Raw genomic sequence first — 20,799 nt, forward strand, 5'->3', positions numbered from 1 at the left:
GGCCCTTACTCCGAGGGGGAAGTTCTGAGAGGGGGAAGTTCTGAGGTGAAGGGAGGGCTCAGCCGAGGGAGGAGAAGGACTGCCAAGGAAAGCGCATGTCCAGAGAACACTTCCGAGACTACGTTCCAGTGTGAGCCTGCTGAAATGGCTCATGTCTAGTATTTAAGTCAAAACAGACTGCTGATCTCAAAGACTCAAACCACTCTCCCACCCTAGGGGCAATGAATGGATATAGCTTTTGGTTCATAAAGTGCTTTCAGGTGTATAGGGGTCAAATGTCATCTGTGTTTCCTCTGGGTCTAAGGCTAAACCTACACAAATTCCTGGATAAATCATCTCCCTGAGAACATACAGTGGTGAGCTGGGCAGAAGCATGGGCCTCGCCAGGCATGAAGATTCCTGGCACTCCTCTAACCTGCTGATGGACTACAGCATCACCGGCCACTTGGGCTATCCGACCCATCAACTGGGAAGAGGGCAGCTCAGTCAGGAGGCCAACACTGCTGCCTCTTCCAGAATGGCGGCTTCAGCCTCAGACAGGAAGTGTGGAAGCCCTGACTGTGGTGACCTGAGCTTCAGCACAAAACCCTCCTCAGTTCAGATGGGAAAGACTGGGTACAGGTTTTCACAGTCACCTGTTGCTTCCAGCTTGGACCCCTTCTGCTCAGAGCTGCATTGCACTTGGAAACCCCATTCAGAAGGGCTATGGGGACAGGAAAAGCCTAGTTCTGCTTTCCAAACCTATGGAGCAGTGCCATCCATCAAGAAATAAAATAAATAAAAAAAGTCCAGCTCATTGGTTTAATCTCTTCCTACCTTCTTAGAAAAGAGTGAGTCACCTAATAGTCCTTACTAGTTTGGCAAGTTCAGCCCAACGGCGATGTCCACTTCTCTGCTTGTCAAGCAGAGATAATGCCCTACCCTAGAGCTGAGATAAGGCGAGCTGACCAATGCAAAACCCTTTTATCAATTAGCAAATGAGTTTTAGAATGTCATTTTCCAGGGTTGGGGATGGGTCAGCATCAGGGGAGTGCCTACCATACAGTCATGAGGACAAGGTAGCACCCACTTCACAGCCGGGTATCCTGTAAACGCCTGGAACTCTGGCCCCCAAGGATCGGATGCTTTCTAGACACCATGAATTTACAGGGGCATGCACTTGTACAAACATGGATGCATATGCTCAAGAGTGAGCTCGAGTGTGTGTGCATGTGTGCGCGCACACACACACACACACACACACACACACACACATGAAATAAAATCTAAAACCTTCCATTTGTTTAGACTACACTTTATCTTGGTTTATGACTCCAAAACAAAACAAAAGGGAACTTTGGCAGAATTCCATTTTTATCACACAGCTATTGAATGCAAACCAACTTAAACACATAATCATATGCAGTATATCTCTAGTCAAAATTATTTAATCTTCATGTAACGAACCAATTAGTCACAATACACCTCCCTCTCAAATATGGCCTGAACTAAAAAACATGTCAGTGTCACAAAAGAAAAACAAAGGCAGGATAGGACACGATTAGATAAAGAACTTGGGTGCCTAGGAGTCTTGGACCAAAGAAATAAATCAATGAAAATTAGACATGTTAGGGACACTGGGGCAACCCACTCTGTAAACAGTAATACAGTGTCAGAAACAAACTTCCTGCAAGTGATATTGTTATGGTTATACAAAGTTAATGTTGATGTTAGAAGAAAGATGCTGTTTGCAAATCATATTCAAATGATGCAGGAAACAAAACAATAAGTAGGAGAAAGCACACTAACAACATTAGAAGACTCAAAGTGCAGATGGGAGGAGGTTCTGGCTGGTCAAGGGCATAGATGGTTAGCATTCTGTTTCAGCCGTTCGTGAATTTTTCAAAGTACTAAGAGACTGAAGAGAACGCCACATGAGCAAAACCAAATACAAAGTTGGCAAATAATGAAAAAGCACATGAATTTTTCATTAATAAAATTATATATTCCATAAGCCCAAGTTTCTAAACCAAGATACACTCTTTATGTTTTAATATGGAGGTATTACTTATTTATATTTTAAAAGAATTAAACTAAATTTTATTTTTTTTAATTAAAACTTTATTATGAAGAACTTGCAAATAAAAAGCATTAAATTAAGTGGACTCTACTGTGGGATAAAATGTCTTGCAAAAATTTCTAAAAAATCTGGGATAAATGAAAGAAAATACTGCTGGAAAAGATGACGGAACTAAATAAATGCAGGCACACACAGGTCAGAAAAGAAAATGGTCCCCGTGTCTTCAAGACCATGACTGTCATGTGAAATCACTCTTCAGAGCAGAACGCGCACAGCTAATGGACGTGACGGTCCCTATCCCATCACACAGTCCACTTACACCTCTCACGGAAGGAAGCATGGAACATGGATAAAATGGTCAGGACTTAGCTCCAGAAGCATCAATGAAGTATTCTAGGGAAGGGCACTGTCAGGAGAGGGTGGGGCACAATCCAAACCACACTTGGCAAGAGAGGTGACTTCAGACCGTCATGAAAGAAGCTTGATCTACCCAGTGCTCACTCACTTCCCTATGGAATTTTAGGCAAAAAACATGTAACTGGGTTACAACAGTGCTTTGTTGCAACCAGCCTGGTTAAAGACCTCTGCAGACTCTCCATTGGGAAGCTGTAAGCACAGCATACACCCTCACGTGTTCAAAGCACACTGCCAGTCTTTCTTATGCCAGCAGAGGTATGGACGACTGGCCATTCATCCCACGAGAAAGAAGAAATGCTAAGGTCGAGAAAGAATATCGCCATAACCTGGGCTGACGATATACATTTATGCATCATCCCTTAAATTCATGAAAAATATGCCTTCAGAAAAAAAAGACTTTAAAAGTTTTAATTTATTTGTCTCTGTGTGTATTTTTATTCATTTGTCTCTGTGTGTATATCATGCGTGTGGATGTGCTCTCAAGAGGCCAGAAGAGGGTTTTGGATCCCCTGGAGTTGGAGTTACAGGTGGTTGGTGAGCTGCCTGATGTGGGTTCTGGGAACTGGACTTAGACCCTCTGCAAGGGTAGAAAGCCATCCCAACCAATGAGCCAAGTCTCTAGATCCCAGAATCATATCAATGTGGGGTCATACTCTGGGCTGTAAAAGCTGTCTTCTAGCATACACTTCCACCATGATGTGTTCTAAGGGAATAGATGCTATTCTGTTCCATCGATAACCCCTACCACACAAAGAAAGAGGACATTCAGTTAATGGTCTGTCTCCCCAGTCCTTTCATATTCCCTATGACTTCAAGTATGTCAAGAACATACATGAACATAAATGTCATGAACCGCCATGCCGTTGGTAACACAGCATCTCAAATGTCTAGGGCTATGGCACAGTGGTGCAGTGCTTATCACAGAACATAAGGCCACTCACCTTGTCAATGGAGACCACCAGAGTTGGCTCCACTTTAGCTTCAATTTCTTCTGGTCCGTAGTAACAGTGGAGTTTACCCCCTCTCAGAGCACAGTACAGCCTTCTCCAGCCAACCAGACCTTTTACTGTTTGCTGGGGGGAAAAAATGTCAAGAAACCATCAATCTCAATCACTACCACCTTAATTCTAAACCCAGCTCAGTATTTACATAACCAGTTAAGGCTTTAGAATTTTAAAATGTGACAGATTTTGCCATTCATTGGCTCGACGGTAAGCCTGAGTACCCCAAATCCAAGAGCAGGGAAGCCTGGAACTCTCAGAAGCATTAGGCGAAATGAAGGTAATTATTACCACACAATTTTACACATGCAAAATCATAAATCAACACAGATTTGGGAAAGCTAGTCTATTAAAATCTAGTGCTCAGGGTTACACAGCAATTCATCAAAGGACTCGGGGAAATTATAAAAATAACTCTCTCTACACTGAAAATAATTTCCCTTCGCTTCTTTCAGAGCACTAGAAAATGGTGACTACCTGAAAAGAATGCAAATTTTCTTTCCTCCTAATGGAATCTTTCAAGGAAAAAAAAAAGCTATTGATTCATCGAAGCCCACAATTAATTATTTACTGACTATAAATAACTATGGCTATAAATAAATCAGGAGTAGGGCGCACAGAGGCAGCTTTGGAAGCCTAGAGGCCCAAACTGTGCCAAATGCTGTCTGTCAGAAGGGACTTTTTGTGAAAGGTGCTGGGCAGCCAGAGTCGGTTTCCATAAGACAGCCACTGCCACGATCCTGTGTCTGTGCCTCTGGGATGGGGAACCAGAGGGAACTGGAGCGAGCGGCAGCCCCATAGAAGCCAGACTGCAGCAGGCCCTCTTATGTAGCTGCTCTTTGTACCCCACGCCTTCCCCAGCTCATGTCCAGTACAATTAAAAAAGCTAACCCTTCCAGCAAGGCCACTGGAGCAAATGCCTATAAAGAGTCCGCTTGGCACTCCACAGCTGAAGAATATATGAAGTCCTCTACCTGCTCGTTAAGGAATCCCGCAAATGCATCTTCAGCCATACAAGCTGGCTGGGCCACTAACCGGCAGCACACATTGCCGTACAAGGGAAGCCAAAAGGAACAGTCCTCTGTTTGAAGAAGAAAGGGAGGGAAAAACAAGTTATAAACATACATTTAAGATTGTTGCACATTCCAGAATTTTCCTTTTTGTGTGTGTTTTTCCCATTTACGCGGTAACAGATTTTAAAATTAATTTTACATAAAGGCTCATCTACTGGAATTCTGATGGCACACTAAGGACGTATGAGCTTGTGGAGAAGTTGGGGGAGGCTCAGACCAGCAGTGTGGCCAACTGGAAGAAGCGTGCCTTTAGTCTCTTGACTTCAGAAGTAATTGTTCAAGGGGGTTTTTCAGTTACATAGAAAATAGTCTAATACAGGGATTTGTGGTCACCACATTTTACTCCTTGCTCTAACTTTCCTTATAATCAGCAAGGCTTGCCTCTAAGTGGAACATTATCTCACCCAAGTTAAGGCATTTAGACACTCCAGCCTCACTTCTTTCCTTTCCCCTGCTGAACAACGCTCATGAGCCATGAGATGCGGTCTCTAGTGTGAGCCTGTGTGTGGTGGTAGGGAAGGAACCGTGATGATGGCATCACGACTGGGTGGTGGCATCAAGCAAGATGGAAAGGGACAGGAGGAGGGGAGAAGGGAGCAGGGAGAGGAGGACGGCCGGCATAAGACCTCGGAGCTTCAGTGATGTTCACATCAAGAGCTTCAGCGGCATGCACACCAAGGCAGAGCTTAGACATGTCTGTCTGGCGTAGGAAGAGCAGAATGAGAAGGGGGCACACGCCTGAAGTGAAGCCACAGAAGGGTGGCCAGATGTTAGGAGTCACAACCAAGCTGAATAAGAGAGTGGCCACCATGTTCCATGGGTGGCCCAGCCACTGGGAGCAATGAGAAGACACCATGAAGTAGTGACTGACCAATATGGGAACAGGAACCAAGGTTCCCAATCAAGGAAGGAGTGGGTTGGAAATATTTTGGTATTCCAGGGGGCAAGAAAGTGCTTCAAGAAAGGCCTTAAAATGACACGAAGCCTCCTGAATGCTCCCTGTGGCCACATCTGCAATAAATACAACTTTGAAGTGAACAAGGATGTTGTCACATTAAGATGCTCTGACTGATAGGAAGGGCACAAGCCCTCAAAAGGCAGAGAGCAAGGCCATCAAGCCATTCTCAAGTCACATAATGAGCCAACATCTGGCAAACGCAAAGGAGGGCATCCTCATTAATAACCAGTGGTTCTCTCTAAAAATGCCAAGTTGGTGAGAGTCAAGGGGGAGACTTAGAGGCACTGCATCCTTTAAACAGAACATCACCGCAGCAGGGCAAGCAGCATGGAGTCCGCACATTAGAACGGGCCTTACTTGCTGAGGCCGGTGCTGGTGGTGATGTAGCCAAAATGCCTCAAAGGTACTTAATATATGTTAAGATTCTTGGGGTTGGTGAAACATGCCGTAAGCAACTTGTTATCATGTGTTTGTGGGGTAGGGAGGATCCTGACAATGAACTCGCTAGTTTCTTCTGAGTTTGAGATTATTTTCAACCATTCTTTCAAGAAAGAAAAAAAAGTATAGCCCAGACGATGGCATTCCTTCGATGTAGGGTGTAGTGCATCAACAGACATACATTTCTCCTGCCCATATGGAAGGAAAACACTGGATAGTTTATTCTGTATACATCAGGGTGTAAACAGATATCCAGTACATGCCCTCATCTCAGGCTGTCCCAAACGAAAAAGGATTTTAAAACGTTCACTGCATTCTGATAGCTAATTGCTGGCTGCAATTATTATTTATTTACTTAAAGCCTTAGGAACAAGGAAAAAATGCTTGTTTGGGTAAGAATACAGTTACTCAGTGTTCTAGTTTGCTTTCCATTGCTGTGATAAACACCATGACCAAAAGCAATTCAGGCTCGTTCCAGCTTACACTTCCAGGTCTTTCACTGAGGGAAGTCAGGGGAGGAACTCAGGGCAGGAACCCGGAGGGTGCTGCTTACCAGTTTGCTCTCTGGCTCCTGTTCAGCTCGGGGTTTCTTACACAGCCCAGAGCCACCTGCAGAGGAATGGAACTACCCACCAGGGACCACACCTTCCTATATCAATTAGCAATCAAGAAAATGCTCTACAAACATGCCCACAGGAAGTTCTTCACTGAGGTCTTTTCTCTCTCTCTTCCTAAGTTTGCCAAGATGGTATTGGAAACCAAACAGGGCACTGAGCGTATACTAAGATATACGGTAGCCAACATTTAGTTGGCTCAAGGGGTGGGGGAACCCAGTCTAAATAAAGGGCACAAATTAAAACTAAAATGCTTCAACAACTTTCCCATGGGTCAACGTACTATAGATTACCACACAACATAGTTTCTGGGACTAATCCGATCTGTTTTTATTAGGGCCTTAGTAAAGGTGACCTGGTAGGATACACATATCTACACAAAACTCAGTGATTCCAAAGTACAGACACAAAGCAATAAGGGGGACTCACCTTTTCTACTATAAGCAGTAAACAAAATAAAAACTCTACACTGCCAAGTGTCTGAGTAGCACATAAATTTCTTTTATATAGGAATTTCAAATTTATGAATGGCTTATGTTGTAAATATCTGCAAGTTGCTTATTTTTTTAAGTTAGAATGTAATTCCTCAAGACACAGAATCATAAATGATTTGATTCTCAGACAAGTCCATAACATTTGTGCAATCAATAATGTATTTGAACTTAACACACCACATAATAATGTGCATCCCATAAAATGAGCTCAGATTTCATGTAAGGGAGCAGATTTCCTGTTGCATCCTTGAGTGGAGATGCCAGACACAGAATCCCCTCCTGCAGCATCCTTGAGAGGGGATGCCAGATGTAATTTCCCCTCCTGCAGGATCCTTTAGAAGGGGTGCCGGATACAGAATCCCTTCTTATAGCATCCTTGAGAGGGGATGCTGGATGTAGAATCCCTTCCTGCAGCATCCTTGATAGGGGATGCTGGATGCAGAATCCTTGGATTCAGATTTCCTATCACATCCTTGAGAGGAGATGCCAGATACAGTTCCTCATACTCTATTACCTGCTACTTCTTACCCAGGCTTCTATAGCTCCAGACTACTGATAAATAGACCAGTCACAGCTTTTCTAGGCCTCTCACAAGAGAGAGGGCCTCCAAGCCACTCACTTAACATCTGTGCATTAATTTCTACACTTAAGAACACCACTTACCTTTTTTAAAAAAGATTTATTTATTTATTATGTACACAGTATTCTGTCTGTATGTAGCCTCCAGGCCAGAAGAGGGCATCAGATCTCATTACAAATGGTTGTGAGCCACCATGTGGGTGCTGGGAATTGAACTCAGGACCTCTGGAAGAGCAGTCAGTGCTCTTAACCTCTGAGCTATCTCTCCAGCCCCACCACTTATCTTAAGCAGACTCGTTATGTGTATAATATGTTTGGCATCAACCATGAGCCTGGCTCATGCCAATTGCCTCTCTGATCACATCCCTGGACAGCCTCACTCCCACAATCCACTCTGTCCATGTCCCAAGGCCACTCTCAATCTTGGTGCTCAAAAAATTTGCCAAAATACTTAATCATTCCTTTCTAACCAAGGGGCACATGAGGACAGGATGGGCAGGAAATGAAAGTGCCAACAATGCCCCATAAAAAATGGCTTTCAAAAGTGAAGTTAAAAGTGCCAGCGCACCCCCCCCCCCCCCGCCAAGAAAACTTCCCAAAAGGAACTCTAAGGACTGTGTTTTAAGGAAGGAAGTAATCCCAAATTCAAGATATGAAAATCAAGTAGTCCCTATGGACACTTAGACCCTGGGGTAAGACTGGGTTAACAGTTGAAGCCAAAGTATCCCGTGAAATTTAAAAACAAACGGAATTATGTTCCACAACAAGAACACACCGATTAAGGGAATGGAGTCTTAACTGTTCCAAAGTTTTTACACTGTCTGGGAAAAAGAGAAAACAAGCTCTTACTGTTTGCTTTGGTAATTACGATTTAAGGGTAATTTCCAAGCTATTACAACATAATGTATAATTTTACCAACAGAGGAAAATTTGAATGATAAAAGTAATTATCCCTTGTTTGAAGAGGCAGGCCTATAATGTAAAAAAAAATGTATATTTTGAAGGAAAAATAAAAACACAATCTAAAAATTAAGTGCATTAAATAACAAAGGCTCAAATTAGACAAAGCAAAATCCAACAGCCATGAAAACTAGGATGCAAAACTTGATTTTTTTCATACCTCCTGTCACACAGACTACGTAGATCTATCATTATTTCCAACAAATAATTAGCATGCTAATGAATAAGGCTGAGGGGCCTATTTCAGGAATGAGCATTAAAATAGAGAAGATGAGAAGTCAGTAGGAGAAATAGACTGGGGGCAGACAATACTGCAGGAGCCATACGATACACAGTAGTGAGGGAGATTCCATGCTCATAAAACTCACATTCATATTGAGTCCACATGGACCTACAAAAATACTTTTTGGAAATGACTCAAGACACAGGAAAGCAGAGCCGGCAGCTACTTGAAGACTACTCAGTGTAGGAGTGCAGCAGTGTACACTGAGGAGGAGCAAACACCTGCCACTAAGAGGGCTTAACACCTCTGTCCACACACGGTCCAAATCCCAGCATCTGGGGAAGGACATATAGATGGCAGAACCATAAAAAAGCCAGCAGGGAAGCTAAGGCCACCCAGGTTTGGACCTGCACACCCAGTGTTCCTAGGGAACATGGTATCAGTGCAGATGGGAAAGGAGAGGGTCTCCTTAAAGGGTTAAATTATGTGGTTATAACCCATCACCTTCCCTCTATTTTTTAGCAAATCTGATTATAACTTTTAAAAGTCACCAGAAAATCACCCATCCCATTAGCATTGGGGCCTCTGATCTTTACAACAATAATCATGAAGTGGTAGCCATACGTTTATACACTTTCCCCTAGAAAATGAATGAATGTAGAACTCAGTTCCTACCACCGAGCTCCTTGCCCAATACTGCTCTGTATTTCCCAGCCCGGGGACAGCTGGCAATGTCCCACCTTCCCTACCAGCTAAGCTTCTTAGACACATTCCCTAGATTCCTTTCAGAAAAGAAAAATGAAATCAGCATTATTATTTAGACAGAGAGGAGTTAAAATAAACATAACCCTGCCTCCTTCGTGTCCTCACTTTCTATCAACAGAAGGAGTGGCGTGTCCTGATCATTAACTTTAAAACCAGACCCATCTGTCATCGAGCAGAGTCGAGAATTATCAACTTTGAGTCACAAATAAGGACATGGAATACTTCAGGTCTTTCTACTGTAAGTAGGGGTTAGCAAAAACAACAGCAGCAAAAATAAATAAATAAATAAAATGAAAACAACAACAACAACAAAAAAAAAACCCTTTATTTTTCTCCTCTGGGGAAGAGAGACACATGCTAGAAAAAACCCAGACTCCTCCATGTGTATATTTTTAAAGCCAATATCCCCTCCAAGGGAACATGCTAAAATTAGAAATTACTGTCACCACATGCACAGACCTAATAGACACAATAAACAGAACACAGAGCACTCACCATCTCCATGAACGGACAGATTATGGGTCTTGAAGCAGTCCCCAGCACTCTCCAAGGTCAGGGTGGTGTGTGCTAGCAAATGGTACTTCGCACCCCTGAGAATGAGACAGAAGGCCCCTTTAAATATTCTTGCGTGCTATATTGATGAGGTCAACTATTCGAATGTCCAACAAAATGAGAATAACAACCAACCAACCTGGTCTTTTCTCTAAAAACACGCAAGGGGGCCCAAACAGTAGCAAAGCCATGTTGAACATTTCCCGGTGTAAGTCAACCACGAAAAGGTGCCATCTAACATCTACTACTAGGAAAAATGACCACCAGCAGAAACAAATCTAGGGTTGTGGGGTACAGAATGGAAGGAATGCTGGCTAGATGAGGCGGATCTGGAACCTTGCAGAACTGCCAAGGGGAGCATGAGGCGGTGGCTGCTGAGGAGGACAGTGTAGTGGTTCCTCCAAACACTATAAAGAGAGACCATCACAGGGTGACCCAGGGGTTCTGCTTCTGAATACATACCCACAAGAACCGAAAGCAAGAATGGAAATAAATATGTGAGCACCATGCTCACAGAGGCATTATTTACAAGATCTGAAAGGTTGAAAAATACAGGTGTCCATTTGATATTTCTCTGTTGGCTTAGTGGCTGCACATGAATCTACTGATATTTTAATTATCCTCTGCCGCCCCTCAGCCAGCACCCTGCTGGCCACCCAGGCTGCAACCTGGTGGGGCATTGGGTCCCGCACCCCTGCTCTACCACAGCCATGATCGTCTTTTTGAAGTCTTTATCATTCTATTTTTAAGTAAGACTCAGGATTCAAAGGCTGGGGTGAAAACCTGCTAGCTCAGAGAGGCTGAGTAGCAACTACCTGACCTTGCTTTTTAGCTTCAACACCACAAGAGACACATCTTTTCCCTCATCCCCAAACCAATAGAGCTCAACCTCTAGTCCCCACCCTTCCTGTGCATCTTCTCTATTCAAATTCCTGGCTTCTCTATGGCCATTTTCCATCTAAAAATGGATAAACAGCCATCTACCTACCTATCTGGCTATCAATCTATCTACCAATTATCTATCCATAGATTATAAAGGATTATCCAGCCTTCAAAAGGAAGCAAATTCTGATACATTCTATATACAACATGGATGACCCATGGGGAAAAAATGATGCTAAATGAAATATTTCTGCCACAGAAGGACAAATCTCATATGATTTCACTCACACCAAGCATCTGAAGCAGTCAAATCCTTAGGAAATAGAACAATGCCTATGAGAGGCTGAGTAGGGAAAAGTGAAGGGGAGGAGGGAGGGAGGAGGTCAGTGCCGAATTCGTGCAGAATTTCAGCTCAGGAGGATCAGAAAGTTGTAGAGATGGTTGGTGGAAATGGCCCTGCAGGACAGCAAAGTAAACACAAAAGATTGTGATCCTGAACTCCATAGAGAGACCTTATCTCAGGGTCTCCCCATCCTCAAATTTATATATCAGATGACAGATTTATAGTCAGTACACATTATTAGCCAATTTAGCATCTTTTATCGCCTTATACTTGGGCAATTAAAAAAAAAGTCTGTATGCTTTTTATAATGCAAATGTTTAGATGAAGGGCCTCCAGTTGTTCTAAACACGTTTATATAACCCTGATAATGCGCTAAGTCTTCTGCTAAGTGATGGGTATTCAGTTGTAAATAAGATCCAGTATTATATTCTGGATATATACAGGCAGGAGAGAAAAGGGAGCAAACAGCAACCAACACAAACATATAAAATACCAGCAACTTCTAGTGGTGATGAAACCTTTGCTATGACAGGAACAAAGTGGGTGAGAAGTGCCGTGCTAAGAAGGTAGAGAAAGTGTCTCTGAGGAACTGGCACTTGTGTAGTACACAGAGATCTCAGGGCTGGAGAGATAGCTCAGTAGGCAAATGACTTGGCTTGCCAGCATGAGGACCCATGTAAAAATCAAGTGGCACACCCTTGTACTCTCAGTACTGGCCGGAGGTCATTGGCCAGTCATGCTACCTGAATGGGTGAGCTCCAGGTTGAGTGACAGACCCCCCCAAAAAAGGATGTGAAGAGTGATCAAGGAAGACACTCAGTATTGACCTTTGACTGTGACGAGTACATGGAGTACACACATACACACTCCAGGTCTGGCTGAGCAAATGATTCAAGAAACTCTGAGGAAGACATGGCCTGTGCAGGGAGAGCTGGGAAAACTACTATGAAGCAAAACTGGAAGCCGAAGTGTGGCCAGTACTCATGGGGCAGGCCAAGGCTGGAAATGCAGGTAGAGTTTAGAAGACAGTGGATTTCACAAACCCTAGAAGAAGGGTGGGTTGAAGTCTATGTATGTGGAAGGGGAAATCACAGCAAGTGGAAAGGTGGGTAGGGAAACCCAGAACTACACGGGACTTCCCAGTGCAAGATCTGATGACTGCCTGCCTTGACCAAACTCCAGCCAGGCTTCTCTGTGCCTTCTACTGAACTAGGCCTCAACCTGGGCCTATGTAGAACTCAACACCAACATTCTAAGAGCTCAAGGTCTGAGGCTGAGGAAACTCAAGTTTGCGTGAAGAACTTCACATTGGTCCCAGCCCACCTCTAAAGAGGTGGGTCCCTGTCTCCCAGTCTGTTTGGACAGCCTAACTTGCTGATGTCCCAGCTAGCAAGACCAGGTAAGCTGTACCCAGACCCCCTCGAGACTCTCCTTGTGGCTGTTTGACATTTCCATTTCCACGACTCTGAGCTCTACCTCATCTCCCTACCCCTCCTGCCCCCTTTCTTTTAGTTTCCCTTTAAAACACCACAATGAAAATTAAAGTGGAGCATCCTCCTTGCCGGCCTGTGTTCCCTGGGAAAGAGTTCACTGTTAGAATCTGCCTTGACCACTTTGCTTCCTGACAGCTTTGTCTGACAAGTGTAATCTCCTTCCTGTTGTGAACTTGGAAGGTCTGCAGTGTGGGGAGTGGAGGCTGTTGCTTGTCACTACTCATTGGAATTCTTGGACATTCTGGATATGAAATTTGTATCTTGGTAGTTAATGGTTATAAAAACTGAATCTGTGGCTGGGGTCCTGTAGCTCGTGGTAGAGTGCTTGCCTAGTATGTGAGGCCTTCAGTTCAATGCATAGAGCAGGACAAAATAAATCTGTTCATAAATAACAACTGCATTTTCTATGCCAGTAACTTCAGTTTTATGAGTTTCCATGGTTTTATTATGTTTCTCTTGAAAAATGGAGGCGTATGTTAAAGGTACATGTGTGCACATACAGACACAGGCCAACTCTGGGGAAAAGACACATCTGATGGCGATTTTCATTCACTGTGCCAGGTGATGTTTCACAAACTTACTTCCCACTAAATCTTTAATGGGATCTCTAAAGTAAAAATATGCACAAAGGCCGGGCAGTGGTGGCGCACACCTTTAATCCCAGCACTCAGGAGGCAGGGGCAGGTGGATCTCTGTGAGTTCGAGGCCAACCTGGTCTATAAAGAGAGTTCCAGGAGAGCAAAAGCTAAACAGTGAGACCCTGCCTCATACATGTATATGTATATGTATATGTATATGTATATGTATATGTATATGTTCACACAGTTTGCAAGTACATAGGCATTCTTTAATGGAATCTCTACAATAAAAAATATGCACACAGCAAGCATACAGGGACACATGTACCTAAAATAAAGGGATGTTCCAGAGAAGGTTTTCCAGTAAAATCTCTTTTTAAAAAAAAAAAAAGATATTTTTTAAGTTTAATGTGCATGTTTTGCCTGCATGTATGTCTGTGTGCTGTGAGTCTGCCTGGTGCCCATAGAGGCCAGAAGAGGGCATCAGATCTCCTGGAGCTAGAGTTGCAGATGCTGTGAGCAGCCATGTGGGTGCTAGGCATTGAACCCAGGTCCTCTGGAGGAGAAGCGGGTGCTCTGAACCACTGAGCCTTTGCTCCAGCCACTCCCTCGGTTTTCCATTGTATAATCCTTACTGACCGGCCAGAATAACTTTCAATGCACAATGTTTCAGGTTAATGCTTGTGTAGGAAAACTCGTATTTTTATCTACATATTTCAATCTGACACTTTCAACAGAGTGAGGCATGAGTGCAATGGCAGCCAGTCTGAGTAGCTGCTGGGACGTCAGGCTTGCACACTTCCGCACAAGGTTACTGGGAATCCCATCGCCACTACCTCATGCTCTGTGTGAGCTACCCTCTGCTAGCACTGCCTGATCCATGTGGGCTACCCTCAGCTAGCAGAGATTCACACTAGGCATGTTTCCACAGAGCCTTTCACAATTAGCTTTTATTTTCCCCTTGCATCTGTGAGCTGCTGCTACCCCTGCAAAATCGAAGACCTATTGGAGAAAACTGGAGAACGAATCACAGTAACCAAAGACCACAGTCACAAAGAGAGAGCTAATAGCGTACAAAGCAGCCTGTTAATACGACACCAGCTGTGTGGTAACAAGGTATAATATATGAAGAACTCTCCCCAGATGCTCATTTGTTTTATGGAGCTACATTTTTGAAGACTATAAGTGTTTTAAATTGATCAAGCAATATCATTTTCCCTTGTGAAAGGAAAAGAAATAGACTCCCTATCAATGATTAAGTGCAGAATGTGCTGCCTTTTGGAAAAAAGATTGCTGACAATGGGGTAGAGTTGTCTGCGTTTGTCACGGAGGCAGCAACAGTAAGCAATGAAGGCTGGGCGGAGGCCTGCTCTCTTACCAGCAAAGGAAAACTGAAAACTGTGTAATCATATTAGGAGGTGTGGCCAAGGGAGGCACGAAGGGAGAATTAAGGTGAAAAGAGGTCACTTCAGGTGAGCAGAGGAGAGGAAGCCCCTCGTGAACAAGTCATGTTTATGCAGAGACCTGAATGGAAGCAGTGAGTCATGAGGAGAGAAGGAAAGCCTATGGGAGCACAAGCCAGGTGTGGCTCAAACACCCAGGAGGTGCTGTGGCTACACTGCAGTGAGGGAGAAGGACAGTGACACCAGAGTCTGAGGGCCAGTGAGGGGCAGAAGCTCCACACAGCACTAATTGGAGGGCAGGATAAAGACACTGAGTTGTTCTCTGAGTGACACCTGGAGGATGGTAGGTTCCAGGTAGAGGCAGCTGCCATGGTCTGGGTTCTACCAGAATGAAGTGGTCCCTGTGGCTGTTGTATGGAGGACAGACCTTAGGGACAAAAGTGAAAACAAACATCTACTAGGGGGGATGCAATCCTGGGACAGTGCAGAAGGAGGTGACATTCCTCAGACTTCCTCAAAGGTGACTCTGTGTGAACACAGCTCAGGAAAGGATAGCAAGGACAGCATCAAAGCGTTGTGCTCAAGTCACTAGAGACAGGGAACCACGCGCTGAAACAGAGCGGACTGGAGAGGGATTAGATAGGAATTGGGTCTGGAGCAATTCAATTTAATTGCCCATTATTGGGCAGGCAGGCAGGTGTTGCGTCTAGAGGCAGAAGACACCGAACGTCTAAATTTGGGAGTTTCAGGTACTGAGACGAAAATGAATGAAAGTTAGAAAACCAAGTAAAGGCTGATGATCAAATACAACATGAAAAGCAACCAGCAAAGGACAGGCAAGGGGCAGTCAATCACTAAGCGGAGGAAGAACCAAGGCAGTGGCACCTGAGAAGACAGTCAAAGGCCTACTTCACAGGCAGTGGTCAGCTGGGCTGACAGTGATGAGCCAGCAAGAGATGTGGCACAGTGTGGATGCCTGGCCGATCTCAACAGGACTTCCCGTGGGCTGGGATGGAGGAGACATGATGAAAGCCAACTAAAATGATCCAAGAGAATGGGAGGAGAGACAGGAGTAGGAAAACTGTTTCCTCAGACCGAGGAATGGAGGTCCTTCAGCATGCTGATATATTTGGGAGATGATAAAATAAGAAAAGCTGATGGCCCAGGGAGGCCCGAAGTGATCATCTCAGTCACAGATCAAACAGGTTCAGTGGGGTCTAGTGTTCAAACAGATGAGCCCTAGACACAGAAAGGCAGGTGAAGTGGGCTGGTGGATCTGGGGGGGGGGCATGTGAATTTCCTGACGGTTAAGATTATCAACAGGATTTGAAACATTAAGGATCAGCTCTGAGTGAGGAATGGAGAGATCTTTTGGGTGAGGGAAGAAAGCAAATTATGCGAAATCCTTTAGGAGGTAAAGGGAGAGAGACCACAGAAACCAAAGGTCTGTCTGTTGTACAAGAGCTCCCAGGCATCTATGCTCTCTTTGGGGAATTGGAGAGATGACGGAATAGGCAAAACATTATACAAAGCCCGACTTACGGGCTTAAATGTTTTCTTAGGCCTTGTATTAGGTTGTTCTCTGATGCTGTAACAAACACCATGACAAAAAGGAACTTGGAGAGGAAAGGGTTCATTTCATCTGACAGCTGATAGTCGTGAAAGGAAGTCAAGGTAGGAGCCTGGAGACAGGAAGTGAAGGAGAGACTGTGGAAAAGGAGCCTACTTACGTGGCTTAATGTGCATGGCTTGCTCAACCTGTTTTCTTATATTCCCCAGGACCACTTGTCTAGGGTCCTCCCACCTTAATCAAGAAAACACCACATAGACTTGCTTAAAACCGATTTGATGTAGGTATTTCCTCAACTACCGTTCATTCTTCTTAGATGACCTTGGCTTGTGTCAGGCTGACAAGAAAGAAAGAAGACAACAACAACAACAACAACAAAATAAAAACAACACAAAAAAGTAATCAGCAGAGGCTTTAAACCATGATCATGCCCAAGAACCCCCTTCCCAAGAGCTAACAGGTAAATACATAGAACATTAACCTCCAGGTCCTAGGAAGGACACATCTGAAAACTACAATATGAAAAGGAAAGGTACTTATAGACAGCCCCGTCTAAAATGGGTATGCTAGAATACAGGCAACAGATGATGTGGCTGGGGAAGATTATCGGTTAACCATCATGTGACCTGGACGGGAAGCTGGGGTGCAGCTGCCTAAGGGAAAACATGGATGCAGCACAGGGAGGAGCTTAAAATCATAGGAGGAAGACATCCACTCAGAAGCTCACAGCATCCTCTCTGGAGCAGCTGGAACACGACAACTTTATTATCTCACTATTATTGTTGTTGTTATTGCTTTTCTAGATGCTAGTCCTTTTTTTTAAGATTTTATTTATTTATTATGTATACAACATTCTGCTTCCATGTATATCGGCACACCAGAAGAGGGCAACAGATCTCATAACGGATGGTTGTGAGCCACCATGTGGTTGCTGGGAATTGAACTCAGAACCTCTGGAAGAGCAGCCACTGCTCTTAACCTCTGAGCCATCTCTCCAGCCCTCTAGTCCTTAAACTCATGCTACTTTCCTAATGACACAGTTAGTGTGGCTAAGTGTCAGTAGCTGAAAACCACCCCTTTGAATCAGTTGGTGGCAGGGATTTCAGCACTCGATTTACTTGAGAAGAATGGCAGAACTGTGACCACTTCCTTCCCTTTAAGACACTGGGAGACAGCGTCTCTGAGGTTGGAGTGAGCAGGGTAGATACTTTGCAAATGAAGAGCCTGAAGTTCAGAGACTGTAACTGTCTTGCAGGTGGCTAAAGACAGGGCCCCACTATGCTATTCTGTCTTTATGTCTCATTTACAACTAGCTTAAAATTAAAGGGTTCTTTTCAAAGCAAACAAAAACATAGCAACCACATTTTACAAGAGATGCAAGAATCCTGAGTGACTAGCAAGCTCTGAAGCCCAGAGGCCCCCAGGACTTACCTGCTGTGTGATTCTTTCCAAGGCCAGTTATACGTGAATGCTGAGTGTTCCTCTGTGAAATTCGAAACTATCTTAGCTTTCACACCATTAAACCTTTTAACATTATTGTTCCAAACTACAAATGTCCCATTTATGCTGGAGATGCGTTAGAAGTGCTATTTTATGCATTGTAATTTAGTATGCAGCGTGGTGGCTTCTTAGGGTATTTTTTTTTAAGTGTGTGTGTGTGTGTGTGTGCAGCATCCTCAGAGGCCAGAAGAGGGCGTCAGGTGCCCTTGAACTGGTGTCACAGACAAATGTCAGAGCTAAAGGGCACCAGTGCTCTTAACTACAAAGCCACCTTTTTACTGGAGTAGCTTGCTTGTTTGTTTATTTTTTAATTTAGTTTGTCTTTTAGTCAATTAAAATATCACAAATAACACTACATGTTTGACAGGATTTTTTTTGAAGTATGTTTAAATGACAAAGAATACTGTCCTAGTCACCAAGAAGCATAAAACAGTTAAATTCAGCTGTTAAGAGGAATTAGCAAGATCTAGCAAAAGAGATTTCAGAAAGCCTAAATCCCACAGATAAAAAGAGAAAATGAGTCACACCAGGGAACATACTAAAAATTACCAAAAATGTTCACTGTCTTCTTTAAGCCCAACAATACCATTTTATGATGGTATTTGAAGTTGCTTCATTTTTAGCCCATGACTAATTACATGGGCATCTTCCAAACCAACAATGACTTCATTTTTAAAGAATTCTAGTCAGGATAACATTTTGTTTCTAAAACATTACACTCATTCCTTTGCGCCAACCCTAATACTGCATTCCCAAAAATTTAATCAGCTACATTTTTTCTATCAAGTAGGCCAGTTTATATTGGGAGGGGGGAGGGGTCAAGCAGTATGAAAAATAAGATGACTTGGACGGTAGTCAGAAAAAAAATGCATTCTTGTCTAGAAAAAAAATAGCTATATTTGGTCACATACCATCTCCTAGATACATATTATTTTATATGCACTCATTTTGGCTAAACATGAAAAAGAGTCTCAACAATGAACTTGATCTGTATTTTTTAAAAAAAGGCAAACATATATCTTCTAATGTTCTCTGAATACCAATGCTACTCACAATCTCCTACCAAGTAGCAAACTAAATGTTTAGAGGAGATGTGGGCTGTGTGTGAGCCAGAACACTCTTTATTCAAACCTGGAGGCCAAGAAAATGCTGGTACTCAGAGAACATGACTGGGTAAAATTCAATCAATAGTGTTATCACATCTTTTGACAGATTTTAGTGGTATAAAATAATCAAAGTTTTATGCACCATGTCTTAAAAAAAAAAAACAAAAAACACTTAGCATTTAAATTCCAGGGCAAATCATGGAGGCCAAACGTGAGTAAGAATCAAGAGGAAGATGCTGCCTGTCCCTCTGTTAACTACCAAACAACATGAGACTGCCAAGAAAACCAACAGGCTTCACGAAGAAACGCAGGCCTAACAATTGGTCCAGCCTCAGCTACATTATCTTCTATGACATTACAAAGTGGGCTAAGCAGGAAATCGCATATGTATCATATGGTCTCATGTCAAGGTTCTAATTGTAGTGCTTCTGTAAGAACTCAGAAGAAAAAAAAAACCTTGGACAAAAACAGTTAACAATAGCATAAAGGTATAGTTACTAAATACCTACCATATACAAAGTCCAAGGACTAACTTACTGAGTTTCATAATGATGATCCTATGGAGTTACATATTATTGCATTATTATCGTTATTCTCTTGGGGGGGAGGGCAAAGGGTATATTAATCTACCTTGGGTCACACAAATAGTAAATGACAGGATAAAAAATTAAGTACCCATTGTCAAGCGACCAAGTTTTCAAGTGTTTAGAAGTCTATCTGTTCGTTATTGTCACTGGGTTTCAGGGTGTCTGAAACCCCCCCCCCAAATGTTCCTGACAACAAGGGGCTGGGTCTAAGCACCTCTGCCTTCCAGTACAGGAGACAAAAGGCCCAGGGAAATGTAGCATGCAAGAGACCCTAGTGATGCTGCCAGCTCTTAGACAATGCTGCTCTTAAGACATAACAACCGCCATGCTAGGTAATCACCTCCAGGGTCTCTTTCCATTCTAAGGTATCCTAATCTGAAAGCGGAATCATGCAATCTCTATAAAGAAGAGATGCTTCTACTGCTGTGGAGGTCTGAGTGAGATGTCTCCAGCATTTGATTTGTGCCCAGTCAGTGGTGCTGTTTGAGGAGGCTTAGGAGGTGTGGCTGTGTTGAAGCATGTCCTATCACCTGGAGGTGGGCTTAGAGGTCTCTGCTTTGTGCTTGCACTCTGAGATGTGAGCTTTCGGCTTCCTGATCCTGCCTGCATGCCTTTGACCTGCCATCATGAACTCTAACTCCACTGAACCGCAAGCCCAAATAAACTCTCCCTTCTATAAAATCGCCTCAGTCATGGTGTACCACCGCAGCAACAGAAAGGTAACAGATACAGATACTTTGTGACAGAGTTAAAACCCAGTCCAGCAAACACCGGATATGATCCCGGTGTAAATAAATACCTCAGGGAAGAAAAACAAAGGCCCCCTGCCTCTGTTTTAATATCTGTGTTGGAGAGAATTTTGGGGGAACTGTTTTTCAGAACATGAATTGAGATTCATTTATTCATGGATCACAAAAGCAATTTAATAACTCAGAGATGGCATTTGGTAAATGAACTATAATGAAAAATATACCTAATATACCTAATACAATACTGCAGGTACCTAGGGTTTACAACGCTAGCCTTTAGGCACGTGTGCAGTCAGTCATGGTATACAGCACAGTTCTTGGTTCCAGCCTCTATCAAAACCATCAAAATAAGCTTGGTGGTGGTGGTGGTGATGGTTGTGGTGGCGCACGCCTTTAATCCCAGTATGAGAGAGGCACAGGCAGGTGTCTCTGTGAGTTCCAGGCCAGCCAGGGAC

At 43.5% G+C, this 20,799-nt stretch overlaps 1 protein-coding gene across 3 annotated transcripts in view; it reads right to left on the reverse strand.

Annotated features, from left to right (window-relative positions):
* The window catches only part of Rtkn2 (rhotekin 2), a 67,874-nt gene that overhangs the window by 16,821 nt on the left and 30,254 nt on the right, over positions 1 to 20,799 (reverse strand). For all 3 annotated transcript variants that reach the window (XM_027395061.2, XM_027395060.1, XM_027395062.2), the window contains 3 exons: positions 10,077 to 10,171; positions 4,452 to 4,558; positions 3,418 to 3,549 (listed from right to left, as the gene is read on the reverse strand). In XM_027395061.2, coding sequence (XP_027250862.1) covers positions 3,418 to 3,549; positions 4,452 to 4,558; positions 10,077 to 10,171 — 334 coding nt within the window. The remainder of the gene's footprint in view (positions 1 to 3,417; positions 3,550 to 4,451; positions 4,559 to 10,076; positions 10,172 to 20,799) is intronic.

The sequence above is a fragment of the Cricetulus griseus genome (genome assembly GCF_003668045.3).
Source record: "Cricetulus griseus strain 17A/GY chromosome 1 unlocalized genomic scaffold, alternate assembly CriGri-PICRH-1.0 chr1_0, whole genome shotgun sequence".
Taxonomy (NCBI): domain Eukaryota; kingdom Metazoa; phylum Chordata; class Mammalia; order Rodentia; family Cricetidae; genus Cricetulus; species Cricetulus griseus.